This window comes from Oryzias latipes, chromosome 7, assembly GCF_002234675.1.
Source record: "Oryzias latipes chromosome 7, ASM223467v1".
NCBI classification, from domain to species: Eukaryota; Metazoa; Chordata; class Actinopteri; order Beloniformes; family Adrianichthyidae; genus Oryzias; species Oryzias latipes.
The window spans coordinates 10179268-10199421 of record NC_019865.2 but is presented as its reverse complement, the minus strand read 5'-3'; the positions used below and the strand labels follow the sequence as shown (position 1 = coordinate 10199421).

The window sequence follows — 20154 nt, the reverse complement described above, 5'->3', positions numbered from 1 at the left end:
CTTGATTGTCTCTTTTAGTACAAGCACACCTGAATGCTCCAGTACCACTTTCTTTTCAGTTAATATAGCTTTAATTCATTGAAATATATCAAATGTAGTCTAAAATATTATCATTTTTATTTTTATGGAAGCAGTTAGAGTGAATGATTTCAAACATTTTGCTTCTTTTTCATTTGTTTTAAATTTGTCAAATTTATTCCAAACAAGAGTCCAGAAATAAAAATAGTTTGAGAAATTATTTACACAAAAATATTCAAAACATTTTGGGGAAAAAAGTTAATATTCAGTTCTACCCCTAAAACATTAATGATACAGGATATAGTTTATTAACAATATCCTGTTTCCAACATACATGGAGAATAATAAAAAGATTTCACTTTTTTAAGCTTTATGTAAAGCTAATGTTAAATACTGTTAACACTCACCCCTACTTTGGTATTTATATTCCATATACAGTGAGGTCAATAAGTATTTGATCACCCTGTGATTTTAGCAAGTTCTCCCACGTTTTTGCCCAATATCTCACAATACAGAGCCCCGTTCATCCTCTCCTTAATACAGTGCAGTCGTCCTGTCCCCTGTGCAGAAAAACACCCCCAGAGCATGATGCTTCCACCCCCATGCTTCACTGTAGGTATGGTGTTCTTGGGATGAGGCTCCTCCTCCTTCTTCCTCCTCCAAACACCCCGAATGGAGTTAAGACCAAAAAGTTCTATTTCGGTCTCATCTGACCACAAGACTTTCTCCCATGACTCCTCTGGATCATCAAGATGGTCATCGGCAAACTTCAGACGGGCCTTGACATGGGCTGACTTCAGCAGGGAAACCTTCTGTGCGATACATGATTTTAAACCATGACGTTTCGATGTATTACTTATAGTAGCCTCGGAAACGGTGGTCCCAGCTCTCTTCAGGTCATTGACCAGCTCCTCCCGTGTAGCCCTGGGCTGAATCTTCACCTTCCTTAGCATCATCGATACCCCACGAGGTGAGATCTTGCGAGGGGACCCAGTCCGAGGGACATTGACAGTCATCATTAGCCTCTTCCATTTTCTGACAATTGCTCCAACAGTTGTTCTTTTCTCACCAAGCTGCTTGGTAAAGGCCCCATAGCCACTTCCAGCTTTGTGAAGGTCTACAATTTTGTCTGTTGTGTCTTTTGACAGCTCTTTGGTTTTGCCCATGTTGGTAGTTAGACTTCTGACTGATTGTGGGGGGCACAGGTGCCTTTATGCAAGCTAACGACCTCAAACAGGTGCCACTAATTTAGAATCATGAGCAGAGTGGACTTGGACTATTTAAAAGCAGAACAGCAGGTCTTTGCTGGTCAGAAATCTATCTGATAATCAAGTGATCAAATACTTTGTTGTCACAGTAATATACAATTAAATTGTTTTTAAAAAAAATCGTGCAACGTGATTTCTGAATATTTCTTCAGATTCTGTCTGTCACTGTGGAAATACACCTATGATGAAAATTTTAGACCCCTCCATGTTTTCTAAGTGGGAGAACTTGCTAAATCACAGGGTGATTAAATACTTATTGACCTCACTATACATACAGTGCAGAAGCATATAATCAATAAAAATGGAAAACTACAAGACATGGTGGTAAACTGATATTGCAATTACTTTCCTCCTACATTAATGCTAAAGAGTAAAATGAATTTATGGCACTTGACTGATGGGACATAACTAGGCCTGCACAATAAATTGCAAATTTATAGTCATCGCGATATCAAGCTGTGCAAAACGCATATCGCAAAAGACGGTGAAAATTGCATTAAATGGCAACCTTAAATGTGCTTAAACTATCTTATGGTAGCCTGAAAGATTTAATTAATCAAATAAATCGCTCTATGCGTTTGACCAATTGGATGCACCCCTCCATGTTGTTGACCAATTGGATGGAGCTCTTTTATGTTAGATGTTCGGCTCCTATGTAGACGAGGGTCATTTGGAGTATGATTTAAATTATGTTGACTCTTCTTTAAATTAAACTGTTGCAGCGAAATGGGAATTATGTTTTTGGCTGTTTTGCTATTTATTTTAGTGTCGTCGCAATATTGATCATTAATATTGCAAATCGCGAGTTTTCCTCGTATCATGCAGCCCTAGACATAACTGTTATATAAATCTTCTCACCAGAGGTATTCATTCTGGAGCAGATTCAGCTCTTGAAAAAGCATCTCTGTTATAGTACCTAGCTTGTAATGTACAAAGATCGAAAGCATTCATTGCTCCGTGTGGAACACATGCTGTTTTAGCGTGTCATCGCAGAATCACAACTCGCTGGTTTCATTTACGGATTTGTTCCTGCCATTTTGATCATGAGATAAATAAGCAGGAAAACCATTCAGGCATGAAGCATCCTTTGAGTATGGAGAATGCTACAGCCATAAGCTGTATTATCCTTATGCTGCACCTAAAAGAAAGGTTAAAATGCATAGTGCGAAAGGGGGTCTAAGGGCAGGGATGCCAGTATAGCTTAGTCAGTTTGTTAGTTCATTTTAGTATTTTCCTATTGAACTCTTTGTATTTGTGATCTTTTTGAGTTCATGTTTACTTCGAAGCCCATCGAGACGACTCTTGTTGTGATTTTGGGCTATACAAATAAAATTGAATTGAATAGAATAGTGTCCAAGTTTAAAGACCCACTCCAATGAAAATTGTGTTTTTAACATGATCTTGTGGCTCGGACTACTTCTTAATTCAAACTATGATGGAGCAGGAGCAGACGAAAACCGGCGAAGGGCAGGCCAAAGTCTCCCTTCTCCACTCCAATTCTGATGCATCCACTTGTAGACAAATAGATCCAGTATCATCGTCATTTTCCTTGTATGAGCTACCATCTTTTTACGCTACTGTTAGCTTGGGGTTGTGAGGAACAAAGCTAAGGGGACAGAGTGTAAACAAAGGAATGCTGGGATTTTAATGTTGGCGTAACACCAACACTCCACAACTCAGTGGCAAAGTCCTAATAATGAGTTCCTGCTGCTCTGCAGAAAAATCGTCTTAAACGACACAGGATTTTGTTTTGTTTTTTGCTTAAAAACTCCATAATCGTAATTAAAAGACCACAATAGACAAAAATATAGTTGAGTGGGACTTTAAGCTGTTTCAAACCCAAGATGGATTCTCTTGTTGTTTGCATTACCGGAATGTTTGAGAAGCGCATTAATGGCACTGCAGTAGATGGATGCAGTCTGTGATTTGCTTTGTTTGCAAAAAAAAACTGCATGTTGGGGGACAAGCTTATTCAGTACGAGAGATCATTCCGGACAAGATATAAAAGACACTCAAACAAGGAATTTTTCTCTATATATACAAGCATTTGGAACACAACGTATGCGAGTTACGTTTCATAAACACAAGCAAATGTACAACTGCAGTGAATACGTTTTCTGATCAAACTCACTTGATTGTGCCGATTACGACTTGGCAGAGTGGATAGATGAGAGGCTGAAGGACGTCGCTGGGATGAAGGGTGCTGAGGACTCGGCTCCACAGGTACAGACAATGAATATACTGCCAGTTATACACAGACTGATACGTTTCCTACAACAAAAACCCAATTGAAAAAAGATGTTAAAACAAGAACAAGCTGGTGTGCTGAACATGCATTCGAGTTCAATACTGACTGTACATCAATATCTTTAAGTCCGCTTTAATAATAATACTATCATAAAGTCATCATACAGCTAAATCCTTTCTATGTGTACTGAACACAGTGGATCAATGATCCAGCTCTAACCCATTTCTTTATTGGATTATTTGACATGGATATTGCACATTAAAGACCCACTTCAATGAACATTGTGTTTTTGGTGTTTAACATATGTCACACGATGAATGACATATATAAAGAAAATCTAGATTAGAACTGCATCCTTAATCATGATGAGTCAGAAGCAGATAAAATAATGGTAGAAGGTGGCCTTCTTTATGGTGTAAAAAATGTGCTGGGCAAGCCACAAGCTCTGCTCCATTCCAGTGCATCCACTTGCATATAAATAGATTCATGTACATCTTTATTTTGCTGGTTTGAGCGGAAATCTGGCTCAGAACTGTACAGCTGGATGGCCCCAATATTGCTCCCCATTTTTGTTGCACTGCTAATGTTAGCTTGGCGCTGTGAGGGGTTTTAAGGAAACGGGAGATACTGTAAACAAAAGGTTGATGGGATATCAGTGCAGGGTTACTCCACGCCAACAGTCCCGCCCACAATTCAGAGGCGAATTTCTGAAGGACTACAGCAGCTCTGCAAATACTATGTTCTATAGAACTACATTGGGGATTTTGCCAAAAAAACTGTGTAGTCGCAGTTAAAATGCCACTGGGGATGCTTTTAGAATTGATCAGAAAATGGTTGGAGTGGTTCTTTCAAAAGAATCTCTGCAAATGCATCAGCTAGCCAAAATCTAATTTTTTTTCTGTTTTTCCTAGACAGGAGGAAAATTGGTCTCCCTAAAAACAAATTGAAAGTAACAACAATCAAATGAGAATTAAGATTAAACATCACTGCAACACTGCAAAAGGTAAAGAAAGTTCAATATGAACTTAAAGAGATCTTCATGAGCAGAAGCTCTCCACAGCAGATATTTTACCAAGCTCAAACTCAGAAGATGCACAAATTTTGTATCCTGACTTCATCCTACAGATGTGAATCCACAAGTAAAAACCAACTTATGCAACTGTTCAGCAAACATCAGAAAGTAGCTTTGAAATCTGCTTTGACTCTTGACGAGGAGGAAAAACCCACAGAAAATTAAACATAGCAACCTTTTTCTTCATGGTCATGGCGTTCCTCAGATGAATGGCCAGCTGTCGGATGTATATGAAGCCATGTTGATAGGTGGCCTGAGTATCCAGAGAGTACATCTCTGTTAATGTCCGCTGCATGAAGTTGACCATGGGAAGCATGTTGGGAGATGTGAACTTGCAGTTTTGTACATAAGAAATGTACATTTGCTGTTAAGAGGAGGAAGAAAAACAAACAATGAGAAGAAATCCCAAGTGGAAACAAAACCAATCAAGAAAAATAGCATCTTTTAGTTTGTTTACATCAGGTTTTGGTTTCCATTCCTACAAATGTGCTGCTGACCTTGAGAATAGAGTTCAGGTATGTTTTCTGCTTATGTCTGCTGATTTTGTTTAGGGCCAAAAAGGCAAGAACCCGACTCATCTCCTCTCCTGTGCTCCACTGCTTCAAAAGTTGCTATGACCAGCAAAAAGCAGAAGATTAGAAAGAAGAATGATCCAGAATAAACAGTTAGAAATGTAATTTAATCCTTTAAAGACTCAGCATTACCTTAATGAGGTGGCGGCACTGTTTGGGTAGACAAAGGTAATAAAGCACAAGCTGGTTAGCATGCTTCAGAACGGCTCCGACAACTGAGGCTTCTGTGAGACTTGATAACAGCTGTGGAAGGAAAATAAGAAAGAAACCATGGTCAGTTTGTTTACCTATAGATCGTTTGAATCTGGTTACATTTTTTTAACTCTTAAAATGACTGTTTTATCTATCAAATAATTGAATTTCTCATTGTATTTGGTCAAAAAATTCAAATGGTTCTAAAGATTTTTAAAAGAACATGGAAGAATTTTCAAGGAGCACAAAAGGGAAATTATTCTCAATGGAGGAAAAGCAAGGAGACACCAAGAACAACCACAAAGCCAACCTGGACAACTCCGCTGAGGTACATCTTGATATCGGTCAGATTCCTGTGCCATTTTGAACTGGATGATGGGAACACCGGCCTATGACACAAAACAAACAGCCAAATAAACAAATTCAGAAACATATTTAAACCCTTTAAGAGAATATCAAGAGAACATGAATAAACATGTTTCGTACTTGTTTTGGTCTTTGCTGGGCTTCAGATTGAGCATCTTCTGCAGGATCATATAAAGGTCTTTGATGCAGAACAGGACCAGAGCGTTGAACACTACAGAGACGACACGAGAAGCATCTTATGTACCCGTAAAAACACTACAATATGTTGCAAACATCTCTTAAAGAGACTGAAAGTTATAGGATTAAAAGCAGGAAGTTGACCTCAAGGCCTCACAAGAGGACATTGAGCTAGTTTGTCAAATATCACTGTTCAACTTGGTTACCAATAAGAAGCTGCAATAAGAAGGTTAACTTGAAAACAAGCAGGGTGGAGGCCCGTCAAGGGCTGGATTTACACGCCTGTGCCATGAAATAAGGTTATTTTAAATATTTTGACCAAAGACTTTGAGAGCACACATGTTTAATTTTTCAGTGAAATGTAGATTTCAAAAGTGTTTGACTGCGTTGAGTGATTCTATCTACAATAACGGATAGATTAGAACATAGATATTAAACTCCAGGGATCATAAGCGGTTTCTTGCTTATTTTAAAAATAATGTGTTCTAACAACTTTCTTATTGGTAGAACAAATCATCTGTTTAGATACCGAACAGTTAAGGTATCAGAAAAAAAAACAAGATGCTCACCCTGGTTATTTATTCCCCCCAGTTTTATCATAAATAGCAAGCCAACATTTTACTGTAGGCAAGCACAATTATGAAAAGCTCTCAGTTCACTTGAGTGATATATTTGTCCCCACATGTCCTGGCACCAGCTCTTATGGTGAATAATTTAAGTCACTGTATCTTTAAGCATGACAGCCGCCACAATTTGGCCTGTAACTCTGTCACTCAAATTTAAGAAAATAAAAAAGGAAAGTGGGTTCATTTAAATAAACATCTACAAAACTTTATGCGTTCTAAGGAAGACCATGTTAAATTTGACCTACCTGAGCTGTCAGCCACTTTATAGCGACACTGACCCCCTCCTTCACCCATTGTTGTTGCAATAGCAGCCTTGAAGGCCTGGGTGACCTCTCTGAAGGTACGAGGTACTGGATGTGTCTTCAGTGCAGTTTTCCATTCTTCAATCATTTTGATTGTGACTTTAATCGTCTCCACTGTCTTTTTAGATTTCCTAGAACTCTTCTGACCCTCTTCATCGTCGTCATCAGAGCTAGCCTCCTTAAAAGCAAAAACACAGAGTGAGGGTCTTTGTTTTCCATCATGAACTCGGGGACAGCCAGCTGACTTACCTCCAGAACGGATGGCAATTTATGGTATGTTTTTTCATCTTCATCCTCAGAGCTGTCAGTATCATCAAAATTGAGCAGAGATTGGTCGTTATCCTGAAGGAATTTGTAAAATTCTGGATCTTTGTTTTTTAATTTGGACAACTGGTGCTTGTGCTGAGATGCTCTACCCCTCTTATTTTCATTTCTGCACACAACATAAAGTAAAAAGGGGTTACACGACAGCCTTTAACTATGTTGGTATAATTTACAGCTGCTGACTCACTTATTAGGACTAATGGCATCCTTTTTCTGAGGACTGGGTGTCTCTTCTTCTGAGCCATCCTCGTCTGGAGAGTCGAAGCCTGACAGCAGGAACTCATCCATGCTGAGGTCCTCCAATTTTCTACAAAAAATAAAATAAAATAAAGATACTCAGCAGATGATACTCTCTGATGACATGTGTGCGTTTGACATATTACCCTTTTCAATTAATAATTCATAGGTTTGGTCATTTAAATGACCACTGACGGTTAGGTGGAATTAAAAATCTTCTTAGATATTGTTCCACAGTCTAAAAGAACACATCGGTTTAACATGCAGCTGTTAGCTTAATGCTAAAACAGACAGGACTGAGAAAATAACACTCAATTAGTTCCCTTTCCTAAACTTTATTTAACTAGCGGGTTACACAACTTTCCAAACTATTAATTTAACTATAAAATCCTACTACAATTACGCATTAAATGTAACTACTGAGCCGAAAATATACAAACTAAGGCACAAACCTCTTCTGTTTCGCTGCCATGCTGGATCCAAAACGTGACGCCAAACCTCAATACCCACAATCCCCCACTGCACAGCGACGGAAGTTGGTTTTATGGTTTGGGGAGTGAGATACTTGCAAAATTAAAACAACAGTGAAAACCAATTATTTTTTAAAACTCTTTTTGACATTTAAATATTGTAAGCTTTCAGGTTGTTGTAAAGTATTAAAACCGCTACAAATGGATGATTACTCAAAACACGAATAGTAACGCAAACGTTAGGAGAGGCGTACATACCAACCAAACAATTATTATGGTGTCGCTATACACGAGTCATGAAGGATGAGCAGTGTTTTGATGCTGCACATGAGGTTTAAATCAAACGATTAGCTGTGCTCAATAATACCAGTTTCATTTATCCCGATATACCAACAATTACAACCCTGGGCAAGCTTACAAACAAAAAGATTTCTCCTCTGTCACATCGACACCCACGGCGGCAGCGGGTGAGGATTTTTAATGCTTTTAATTTTTCCGGCTAGCTTATTTTAACGAAATGTTAGCCTGGCTGGCTCGATGTTTGACTACTCTCTAAAAATACTTGATCACGGTTTTAATCATAATTAAAAGCTCAACAAGAAGTCATTATTTGAATAAAAACATTTTTTTAAAGAAGATGATAATGAACACGGTGTTCAGTATGGGTTGAAGGTGTACGTTTGATTTATTCAAGGGTTTCCGGAAAACGGTGAACGCTTAGTACGTCTTACCACATTTGTGGTAAGCCCCGCTTGTCGCAAAAGCGCACATAGAAATATCAAACATACTTCCGTATATCTGCCAACAAAAGGTGGCTTTTAAGACCGTATGTCTCACAGTTTTCCGTGTTTTTAACATCGATTTTGAGGGTTTCAAAAAGTGTTTTATGCTAAAACAGAATTCCGTGTTTTACCACACTATATATTGACTTTATTTGTAAAATGTCAACGGTTTGAGGTATTGTTATTTTTTAACGTTTTTGGAAGAAATCGCTCCACCTTAAACAGAATCGAAGCCACCGCTCATGCAGGGATATATTTTTTTCCTGCATTGACGTCAGTGCATACAACACAGAACAGAGGCTTTCTTCATGTTTCTCGTGCTTCAGTCAGAATGTAGACAGACGATCAGACGATGGTTGTGGGCTTAAATCCAGCTGACTGCGACAACTACTGATTTGCCGTCTATTTATCCGTGGGGACACACTGTCCGAAGATAAACGCAACTCAACCACCGGTAAAGAATTCATAGGTTCGTTTCCTTCTGCCGCAGCTCCAGCTGATTGATGCTCATGTAGAGGTTGAAGCGATTGAGGGTGTTCCCTCATGGATCTCTGAATAACCTTTATGTGTACAAAATAAATGTTTTCTCAGTCACACAGGATGGTGCAGGTCTAGATTTAAATCCCGAAAAGGGATGACAAGAAGAGACACATTTCATAACTTTCATTAGTATTTCTTGTCCAGGAGTGTTGACACATCTGTTTCAGGCTTCCTCAGTTTGCATGTTTTAATTTGCATCATTGTCTCATGTTATTCCCTTGAGCACCAGAGGAGACTGTTCCCGGATGAAGAAACACAGCTGGTGTGCTGAAAGTCTTTTGTGTTTTGGAAAAAGGCTTTCTGGTCGCCATGCACCTGTGATGACACTTGAGATGTTGCCCATTAAGAAAGGGGAGCTTTTAAATCTGAGAGCCACTGAGCAGATGACAGATCCAGTAGAGTTGTGGATTTAAGATGCTGTAAACTAATCAGAACTAGCAGCAATGTTGTGTTCTTGGTTGTATTGCACTTCTTGGACTTCAAACTCGTCAATATTCTCCTCTGAAGAGGCTGTGGGGGATGAGTGTTTTTCTGAGAGCTTTCAGTTTGTGATATTCCATGAATTGAAGCAGCTGGATGGAAATTATTTAAACCAAATTATGTCAAAATAATAAAAAGGGACATAGAAAGAAAACTATGTAAGTTTCCAGATTCAAGAAGTCTGATTAGACTTGGCTTTTGATTTTAAACAGTCATCTGTCTTACTACACCTTACAATCATAATCAGATTTCTGTCACAATGACCGCTGCAGCTGTATTGACAGGAGTGACGACAGCTCAGGACATCTGTCGCAGTGTCCAAATTCCCTCCTTATTCCCTATTAAAAAAAAACAACATTATAATGCAGGACTAGCTAGTGCCCTGGATTTGTGACGTCACCAATTTCCCAAAAGCTATAACCTAATAAATATGAACATTTTACAAAGATTATTTATGAATCCAATGTGTTCTGATATTGAAAATAATTGTTTTGACCGAAATTGTTCTAATGCAATTATTGTGTTCTATATTCGCCAATCTAGAAAGCATTGATGCACACTGGTTTTCGCAGATACTTGTACTTGATTTTAGAATTGTCGATTCCGACAGCTCTACAAAATCGCGACTGCGCCATGTAGTGAGTGGCGAAGGAATTCGGACACAACCCAAATGTCTTCAGGCTTCATCGTTGGGTTTGTAACACCCTGTTTTTGTTGTGTTTCAGTTGTGCAGAGTGCGGCCCGGGCAGGAGCCCACAACACCAAGCATCATGATGGAGGGGGGCATGCAGCTTCTCAACCGCGACGGGCACAGCATTTCACACAACTCAAAGCGCCACTATCATGACTCATTCGTGTCCATGAACAGGATGCGACAGCGGGGACTGCTGTGTGACATCGTGCTTCACGTCTCCAACAAAGAAATCAAGGCGCACAAAGTGGTGCTCGCATCCTGCAGCCCCTACTTCCACGCCATGTTTACCAGTAAACTGCTTAGCCTGTTTTTCAAAATTCAAGTTTTGCATTCATGTTTTGCTTTTGTAATATTAAAAAAATCTAATTTTGTAATATGTAAATCGCCAATGCCGGGACATAAAATCTTATATAAATGAACTTGTAGGAGTTTGTGTCAGCAGCTATGTTATTTTTGTGTGTATATTTAGCTGCCAGGAGTTTAAAGTCAGGAATGTCAAAAAGCTCAGATTGTTTAAACAAGTCTTTAAATTGACAGGAACACAAGAGCAGCCCTGACATTTAGCAGATCCTTTAGTACAGACTGTGTGTCAGCATCCAGGAATGGGTGGTGATTTTTATCAGCGGGAACTTTAGTAGTTCCAAAAAGCGTCTGCTGCTGTGTGTGTTCATGCAGATGAGATGTCTGAGAGCCGGCAGACCCATGTGACCCTCCACGACATCGACTCTCAGGCTTTGGAGCAGTTGGTCCAATATGCCTACACAGCAGAGATCGTAGTCGGAGAAGGCAACGTTCAGGTATGTTTAAATATTTCTATAGATGTGTTTAGATAAAAGGATAAACAGTTAGACCCTTCCCAGATGAGTGATTTCTGCTTGTGAAATTACTCTCTCCCTAGACGCTGCTCCCAGCTGCAAGCCTGCTGCAGCTCAACGGGGTGCGCGATGCCTGCTGCAAGTTCCTTCTCAGCCAGCTGGACCCCTCCAATTGCCTGGGTATTCGGGGCTTTGCTGATACACACTCCTGCAGTGACCTGCTGAAGTCTGCGCACAAGTATGTGCTGCAGCACTTTGTGGAAGTGTCCAAGACGGAAGAGTTTATGCTCCTGCCACTCAAGCAGGTAAGGCAGAATTTTTAGGATGCAAAAATACCCAGAATCAGGAGAGTATAATTTCATTTTATCATTATTAATTCAACTACCTAGTGCATCTCAACAAGTGCTTATTTACACCGACCTTGGACATCTTTAAGTAAGGCATGCTCTGTGGCTCCAAAGACGTTAAAATACTATTAAAACCAAAATAACCTCCTCTCCAAACTTTCTGCTTTAGACATTCATGGCTTAACCAAAGGTCTGCATTCAGTCAAAACCACCATGAAATGTAATACATAAGTTTTATTTGTGGTATAAACTTAAAGGTAATGGGAAGAAAGGGTTTTACCCGTTTAACACCAAAAAGTCGTCCAGGAACACCTACATAACACACACTCTTTGACCCACCGTAACCCACCGTCATTGTGAATCAGCTGATTCTGTCCTGGAGAAAGGCAACTTTAAGAATGTAAAGTGTTGCATAAAGGCGCAAAGCCCCTTTTCTCCATGACTCCATTTTCTCCATGAACACTTCACTTCTGTAAAGTTTAGCATATTAGCGCATGGCTGCTTTTCTGCAGTCTGAATCAGGAGCAGACAGAAAAATAAAGTTTGAAAAAGATTGGAGTTGTTACCCTAAAAATACTACAGGGAGGCCACCAGTTCCCCTGCTCTGCTCCATTCTCATGCATCCACTTGCAGACAAGGAGATCCAGGTACGTCTTTGTTTTCCTCGTCTGAGCTGGAATCTGGATATCTTGGTTATCGCCCGCCATTTTTGTTGCCCTGGTAATGTTAGGTTGAGGGTGTGATGGGGCTGTAAGCTAGCAGGAGAGTGTGAAAACAGTGCTCAGTTGTGGGTGAGGGGAAGGGGGGTGGGGTTGCTTCACGCTACAGTCGACAGATTTTTTGATTAGGGCAAAAAGAACACGACACAATCATAATTAAAAGACCCCTTGGAACGCTTTTAAAATAGCTCAAAAAATCATCGGAGTGGGACTTGAAAGGTATTTCAACCGTCCTTTCAACTCTACTCAACTACTGATTTTAAAATGATTTTGGATCAAAAGAAAAATGAACCTAATGACTTGCTATTAAAAAGCACATTTAGTACATTTAATGAAGGAAGTCCTCTGTCATTTTGTAAAATAGTCTTTGTTGTCAGCTGCTCTTTTCCAGTCGTATTGATGCACAAAATAAATGTGTGATTTAATGTCACTTCTGCTCAGCCACACCATCACTCATCACTCCGCCAGGTTCAGCAGTGACTGCGCTGCTTTCAGGCGTGGAAGTGGCCATTCGATCAAGCTTGTGACATTTTCACAGCTGCTTCATCATACACAACAAACAACACAGTTTAGTGGTCTGTCCTTTTCTTAGAGACTGCAGCTACAGTGTTTGAGATTGTGTTAAAGGGGGTGCTAGTTTCTAGTTTGACTGTCAAATTTGCAGCTTCAACAACTATTCAGGCTGCTCCGCCGTCATTTAATCAGACGGTGGTCATTTGATACTCCTGGTGGGGTAAAAGACGTGCTCTCTTTGTCTTCAGGAGGTAAGGGTGCGATGGTGTAAACTGACGTAAACTGAAAACCCCTGATTTCATGGAGTTTCCTGGGTTTGAAGCTTTAAGAATCTCAGAAAATACTCTCAAAATTACTTGTTTACCAGCCAACACATGCCAGGAAAGCTCACCTGTGGAAAATTGATGCCTCGGTTTTATCCGCCTTCACAACAACTCACATTCACCTCCACTTTGTTCGGATGCGTCATCAGCTGCTTGTTCTGAAAGTCTCATTTAGATAAAATTGCCTGTGGAACAGTCAAATGTCACCTGTGTCTGTCTGAAGTCTTTATAGTTCTGAATGTGCTTTTTCATTGGTACAAAGGGGCATCTCCTTAAACGAATGCCTTTTCACTCAACAGTGAACAAAAACAAATGTCTGCTTTCATCCTTTGCCTGTTTTCTGCAAGTTCTGTGCTGATGGGAGGATGTTTCTGCCCTTCAAAGCCCTCAGACTGAATGTGCTGTCAGTGTGTGTGGGCACAGTCTATTAAAACAGTGCAAGTACAGCAGCAGAAAGGAAGATTATAAATAGAGCATTTTCTTCAGTTCCATTCTTCTGTTTTTTTGCATCCTGGCCTTTTCTGCCTGCAGCTGTTCTGTGACCGTCATGAATCTGCACCAGAGCCGCATTTACAAGCTGTCCATTTTGAAGAACCCTGACTTCTCAGAGGTGTAAAATATGTCCCACGCTTTGTCCCTGTGTTCTGTGAGAGGAGTGGAAAGGGTTGCCAGGACGATGTTTCAGTCATGCATCACCGCATAAGATGAGGTTGTGAAGCACGATGACGACTGTCATGTCAGCAAACATCCAGACATGCAGACGCAGCTCAGACTCTTCCTTGCTTCTCATTTGGTCTCCATCCCTGGATTATGAGGAAGTTTTATAGTGCTCATTTACAGAGCCGGCTCCCTTTTGCATTTCCTCCGGACACGCTTTGGTAAATCCTTTTGACGCAGTGTGTGCACGCAGATATAGGGTGGAGTGGCGGCGTGTCTCCCTGTGTGACTGGATTAGTGGAGGCTGCTCTCCTCAGAGGCTGCTGAGTGTTGCCCTGATCTGACCGGGCGAGGTGGCAGCTGGCTGCTCTCTTGCCTTCAGCTTTACCAGCTTGTGTCTGATCTGGGAGCGGTGCCAGCACGCCACTCTGGCTTCTGCATTTCATTTGCTTTGCATACAAACATGCAGAAGTAGCTGGAGCTCAAAAGAAGCAACAATACAACTGCACAAAAAAACTGCCTTTTATAAAATTGTAGTCCAGACTAACGGTCTCCAGCCTTTTACATAAAAATAAGCCATTTGGAAAAGTTTCTTATGACCAAAACCCAGTGAGAGCTGCAAAATCCCACTTTACCATTTTGGCCATGAAGCCATTGAAAAAAATATGTTTTTTTAGCTTTTAAAAATACTGCTATAATTGGATTACAACATTGTTATTTGTTTCTGTCTATAACCTTTTACCATTGTGATGCTCTGTTATCTGACTTATTAAAAAGCTAAACAAATGACAGAATTTTAACTAAAAAAAATGAATCAAAACTACAAACCATTCACATCATTTGTATTTTTCCTTAAAGACAAAGAGCCACAATATGTTATAGACGTCTAGTCTAGGCTGTGTTTGATCTGAGTTTTAGTGTGAATTTGAGGTTACAGAGGAGCAAAGCAAAAACCAAAATAGCAGAGAAGAGAGGAAGCTTCAACAGAACCTTCAGGAACTAATCCTTTCATAGGCATTCACTTCCTTTTTATTTGTGTGTTTTTTGTTTTATATAGAACTGATGGGGCTTTAACGTGGTCATGGTTTACTTTGGTCCACTCAGGTTCTGGATTTGATCTCCAGTGACAATCTCAACGTCCCATCTGAAGAGGAGGTTTACCGGGCCGTGTTGAACTGGGTGAAGCATGACATTGATAGCCGACGCCAACATGTACCCTGGGTGAGTCTTTTTGTTTTAAATGCCCAACAGCACCTTCCTTTTTTTTTCTTTAAAGACTTGTCCCTGATTCTTCCCTTTCCATGTATCCTATCCCCCTGACAGCTGATGAAGTGTGTGCGTCTGCCCCTCTTGAGACGGGACTTTCTGATGAGCAATGTGGACACAGAGCTGCTGGTGCGTCACCACTCAGAGTGCAAGGACCTGCTGATTGAGGCGCTCAAGTATCACCTGATGCCCGAACAGAGGGGGGTCCTGAGCAACAGCCGGACGCGCCCTCGGCGCTGTGAGGGAGCCAGCCCTGTGCTCTTTGCTGTTGGTCAGTGTGCCCCTGAAGGTACCCACTAGGGTACACTTACAGCCCTCATCCAATGCTTTTAGCTTCTCAGTGTAGTTTGGAAATAGGATAAAGGATTGTGGGTGTTTCAGGTGGGGGTAGCCTGTTTGCCATTCATGGAGACTGTGAGGCATACGACACCAGGACGGACCGCTGGCACATGGTGGCGTCCATGTCCACGCGGCGGGCACGGGTGGGTGTGGCAGCTATAGGGAACAGACTATATGCTGTTGGCGGGTGAGTACCACAACACAGAATCATTTCATATTTGCACACCACGTTTTTTCAGTAAATGCACAATAATGACTCAAAGTGGATTCAAGGAAACAGTTTGGTCCAAACATCTGTCGTCATTTCTCTACAGGTATGACGGCACCTCAGACCTCGCCACTGTTGAATCTTATGATCCCATCACCAATTCATGGCAGCCTGAAGTCTCCATGGGAACAAGACGGAGCTGTTTGGGGGTAGCTGTTCTGCATGGCTTACTCTATGCTGCAGGAGGCTATGATGGTGCTTCCTGTCTCAACAGGTGAGCAGAATTATATATATTTTATACATATCTGCTTCATTTGCTAGAATTACAGACTTTGAACACAATCATTTCAACCTTGTTGTTATGTGTTTTCTTCCTTTTAGCGCAGAGCGTTATGACCCCCTGACCAGTACATGGACATCCGTGGCAGCCATGAGTACCAGGAGGAGATATGTGCGAGTGGCCACTCTGGGTGAGAACCGGCTTCAAATTCTTTTTTAACTGTTTATGTTTTAGTAAACACCTTACCAGACATGAAAAGGGAATAACTCTCTTGGTATGGTACTGTTTTGATCTCCTTTCACTCCTCCAGATGGCAGTCTGTATGCGGTGGGAGGTTATGACAGCTCCTCACATCTGGCAACAGTGGAGAAATATGACCCACAGGTACTTTGCTGATAAATCCATCATCTGAATTTGCATTACTAGGTTCTTTTTGGCTGAATGCTTTTGGTAAATAAGATAATTTTAGCTAAAACTAAACTGATTGGCATTTCTGCGTTTGAATTTACAGAGCAACACATGGACGACCATTGCCAACATGCTGAGTCGTCGCAGCAGCGCTGGCGTGGCCGTACTAGACGGCATGCTGTATGTGGCGGGAGGCAACGATGGCACCAGCTGCCTAAACTCGGTGGAGCGGTTTAACCCAAAGACCAACACCTGGGAGGGAGTCGCTGCCATGAACATACGCAGGTTGGGGACTATTTTCAACGAGTCAGTACTTCCTGTGAAACGGGGACAACAGAGTGAAATTATTTATTCCTAAAATCCTAAAATTAAAGATTTTCCAGCGATTTAGATTTCACCATTTGATCGTTCTAATAAATGTATCTGTGGTGCACTTTGCACTGTGTAGAAAAATCAATAGTTTTAGAAAAAAAGGGTATTTTCACTTGTTTATTTGCACATTGTTGCACACTCGAGAATTAAAGCAAGACTGGGCATTAAAAGAGGTGGCAAGTTCCCTGAGATTGTTCATTAGTCTCAAATGAATTATTCTGTAATACGTTCTACCCTAATGACAAAGACTAACATTTGTTTTTGGTCCATCTGTAGTTCCCAGAGAAATGTCGGTCACATTAAAATCATTCTAGTGCATAAAAAAAGAACAATGAAAGGGTTTTACATAACTAGCATCAGCACATCTGAGGAGGCGGCCCCAACACCAAATGCTGTTTTGGAGCAGAAATGACACCTCCATAACCAAATTTCCCGATAGCCAATGGGCTCAAAGTCTCACCCCCATATAAAATTAGGCTCAATACCAAAAGCAAAAAAAACATTTAAATAATTTCTTTAACTCCAAGTCTTTTAACTAAGACGTTTTTTAACCTTTTTCTTTATTTTCTCTCATATTTCCTCTAATCTTACAATTGGTACTTAGACTTGGTACTTTTTTAAAACTTATTCATTTCTTTTTTTAAATATAACTTGTCTATTTTTTACATTTTTATCCACTTTTAGTGGAGTCTGATATAACCCCCATAGTAGATTTCTTTTCATATATATGATCTTTTTTCTAATTGATCATACTGTAAAGATCAGACCTGCTTATAAAAACCTTTTTCATATATTTCCTGCAGGAGCACTCATGACCTGGTGGCCATGGACGGGTGGTTGTACGCTGTTGGGGGAAATGACGGCAGTTCCAGCCTCAACTCGATAGAAAAATACAACCCACGGAGCAACAAGTGGGTGGCGGCCTCCTGCATGTTCACGCGGCGTAGCAGCGTGGGTGTGGCGGTGCTGGAGCTTCTGAACTTCCCTCCGCCCTCCTCGCCCACCCTCTCTGTGTCTTCCACCAGCCTTTGACACGGGGTCAGCTTTTGGGTGACCTCAGCCTCCGATGCTGCAGCCCAGACTGGCTCTGGGAAGAGACGCAACTGCTCAGTCTGACAGGTGGTGTTTGAGAGTGGACAGGTACATGAATGATCTGCATGAATGAGGCTCCAGGCTTGGTACAGTACAGTCCAGAATTAGTAATCTAAAAAGAAATGATTAGAAATCCTCCTTTACGTAAAGCCTCCTTTTCCTGTATGTGGCTGCTACTTCTACCATGCTGCTGTATATTCTGAACTGCTCTGTACCTTTGTTCTGGTCTGGAGGCATGGGTACATGGGGTTAGTCCAGAGATATCAGCTTTTACTTTCTTAAAGCTTTATTTCTTCCCCCATTGCTTTTTCACACAGAAAAGTGGATCTAAAACAGTCTTTTTTATGTTTTTCTCTTCAAGATCATTCTTTGATATGTGACGTTTTCGCAGATGAGGGTGAAAGAGACACTGAATGGCTTTACTGTTTTGGAATGTGGCTTTTTCGTGTTTGTGCAATGCATGTTTACTCTTAAGACGAGAAATGTTGTAGTACTGCAATGTCACACTAGGTGGCAGTAACTGGCAATGTTAAAAACCTTTCCTGGCTGCAGATTACAGACTCCAAGCGAGGCCCAGAGTGTAAATTATTATTATTTTTTTTTAACATGAAAACACAATTATGTTGGACTATATGTATTTATAAGATGTAATATATGCTGTTTTAAAAAAACATAGAGAAGGAAACTATTTAAAAGTGTTTTTATTATATTGTGTGGCTTGCACATCGTCAATGGAACGATAGATGCAGAGTTGGCTTTAGAGGGGCGACGGCTGACTGTGAGTGCATCTTAACACACGAACACTGGTGCATTTTTTAGAGCATTGCAGTGTCGGTGTGAAGAGGTCGCATCCGGTCTGTGGAGGTTAAGCGCACTGATGGCTGCATTGTGATGTGCAGCATCTCTTTTCTTTCCTTACTGTTTTGTTCACTGCCAGGAGCATGACCTCACATGAACACGTGTACCTTCAATCTGCTGCATTTGACACCGGAAAGCCTGTTGATAATTCAGTGACATGACTCGGTTATGTTAGGTTTTGATTCAAAATTAGAAAAAACAGTTACATTGATGAAATCTTGCAGCTTCACCGCAAGATGAAACTTTGGTTTACAAATACTTGACTGTAGTTTTATTGCATTCATTTTTCCATTTGTATTACCTTGTTGTCAAAAGAGATTCAGGTCTTTAAAAAAAACCCAAAGAGAAGGTAGTAAATGTTTTCATTCACTTCTGCAGTCAGTGGGGCATGTATATGGTGGACCAGGAGACTCTTTTTGTTGTTCAGCACTTTTGAGTAGTAAACACAGAGATTAATAAACACAATTCCAATTCAACATGTTATTTACTAATAAATTACCAGCAAATTCCACTTTTTAACAGCATTTCAAAGGAGGAATTACATTTGTCATTAATAATCAATCAATTAAACATTTTGATTTAAAAATCTATTCGGAAATACAATTTATAAAAAAAAGGAAATAAATTGGGTAATTAAACTAACTAAATTAACTAAAACAACCTAATTATAACTCACTATTGATAAGCTAAAGTGTTGACCTTTTCCATTTAGGTTGGCACTTTAGGTGCTTGAGCAGAGAGGAAAAGAAATCAGCTCCTTGAATGGTGTAACCAGCTCTCTGATTGGCTGGACTGCATGACGTTTACCTCTCCAGGTAAAAGGAGGAATTATGTGATAAAGTTTCTTTTTTTTAATACATTGCATTTCAAGAAACATTTTCTAATCACAATGTTTAATAATCCATAATGAAGATTACTGCAAATGCATTTTAAAATGTGGGAAATCAAAAGACTTTGTAATTAAATCTATTGGAAATTGTAGTTGTTAATTTTTTAATTCATTTCTCAACTACTGATCATCAAAAGGTTGTATTACTAGTTCAAATACACTCCTGTTCTTTCATATGCATAATTAGTAGAAATCCCAAGTGAAACCTGCATTAACTATTTAAAAACAAAATCCTCTGTTGGTGGATATTTTGTGGGTCCAGTTCATGTGCAGTGAGACCATTTCAAACTTCTGAGAAGTTGCCTTTTCTCCTTATTTTGAAGGATTCAGTTGATATTATTCTGTGTTTTTTTTCCTTTTGCTCTGAAACAAATAAAAGGTTGTGTGCAAAGGAGGGATGTGGCAGAGCTGTGATGGCCTTATTGACATGCCAGGGGGCAGGGTGCCATGTCAAATCAGAAGGTGTGCAAAACTAATAAAGCCGGCATCCGTTCTGTGGGTTGAAGAGTCACAGCTTAAGTTATCCTCATCGTGCAATTTCAACGCAACTGTAGCTTTTTTTTCTGTTTGTGGTAAATGTGGTGATACCTGTTTATTTATGATGTTTGTTATTTATGACTTTAAAATGTTGTATTTTGCACTATTGTGAAATGGAGCAATACCATAAGACATGAAATAAAACGGATTTCAGATCTGACAA

General features: G+C 40.2%; 2 protein-coding genes across 5 annotated transcripts in view; one reads left to right on the top strand and one right to left on the bottom strand.

Annotated features, from left to right (window-relative positions):
- The window catches only part of noc2l (NOC2 like nucleolar associated transcriptional repressor), a 19661-nt gene extending 11215 nt beyond the window's left edge, over window positions 1-8446 (bottom strand). Inside the window, exons 1-11 of the mRNA XM_020704576.2 lie at window positions 8291-8446; window positions 7855-7966; window positions 7353-7472; window positions 7091-7274; window positions 6785-7019; window positions 5857-5947; window positions 5681-5759; window positions 5311-5421; window positions 5104-5217; window positions 4782-4970; window positions 3418-3557 (exon numbers count right to left, since the gene is read on the bottom strand). Coding sequence (XP_020560235.1) covers window positions 3418-3557; window positions 4782-4970; window positions 5104-5217; window positions 5311-5421; window positions 5681-5759; window positions 5857-5947; window positions 6785-7019; window positions 7091-7274; window positions 7353-7472; window positions 7855-7874 — 1283 coding nt within the window. The 5' untranslated portion in view covers window positions 7875-7966; window positions 8291-8446. The remainder of the gene's footprint in view (window positions 1-3417; window positions 3558-4781; window positions 4971-5103; window positions 5218-5310; window positions 5422-5680; window positions 5760-5856; window positions 5948-6784; window positions 7020-7090; window positions 7275-7352; window positions 7473-7854; window positions 7967-8290) is intronic.
- Window positions 8140-20154, top strand: klhl17 (kelch like family member 17). 4 transcript variants are annotated; one of them, XM_011476981.3, is made up of 12 exons: window positions 8140-8339; window positions 10400-10658; window positions 11044-11165; window positions 11267-11488; window positions 14847-14963; window positions 15066-15297; window positions 15390-15534; window positions 15662-15829; window positions 15937-16025; window positions 16146-16219; window positions 16347-16528; window positions 17419-20154. In XM_011476981.3, exons 2-12 carry the CDS (start codon window positions 10445-10447, stop codon window positions 17645-17647), a joined length of 1794 nt encoding a protein of 597 aa, XP_011475283.1. In that variant the 5' UTR covers window positions 8140-8339; window positions 10400-10444; the 3' UTR covers window positions 17648-20154. The 4 variants fall into 4 exon arrangements, with proteins under 4 accessions (XP_011475283.1, XP_011475282.1, XP_011475281.1 ...); XM_011476980.3 differs by lacking the exon at window positions 8140-8339 and adding an exon at window positions 8701-9108; XM_011476979.3 differs by lacking the exon at window positions 8140-8339 and adding an exon at window positions 8701-9123.

What these genes read in the sequence shown, in the direction of transcription:
- klhl17 (XM_011476981.3), top strand. Translation starts at nt 10,445, where the DNA reads ATGATGGAGGGGGGCATGCAGCTTCTCAACCGCGACGGGCACAGCATT. An exon ending in TCGGAGAAGGCAACGTTCAG is followed by an intron (nt 11,166 to 11,266) that starts GTATGTTTAAAT and finishes CTCTCTCCCTAG; the next exon opens with ACGCTGCTCCCAGCTGCAAG. An exon ending in TGGAGAAATATGACCCACAG is followed by an intron (nt 16,220 to 16,346) that starts GTACTTTGCTGA and finishes TTGAATTTACAG; the next exon opens with AGCAACACATGGACGACCAT.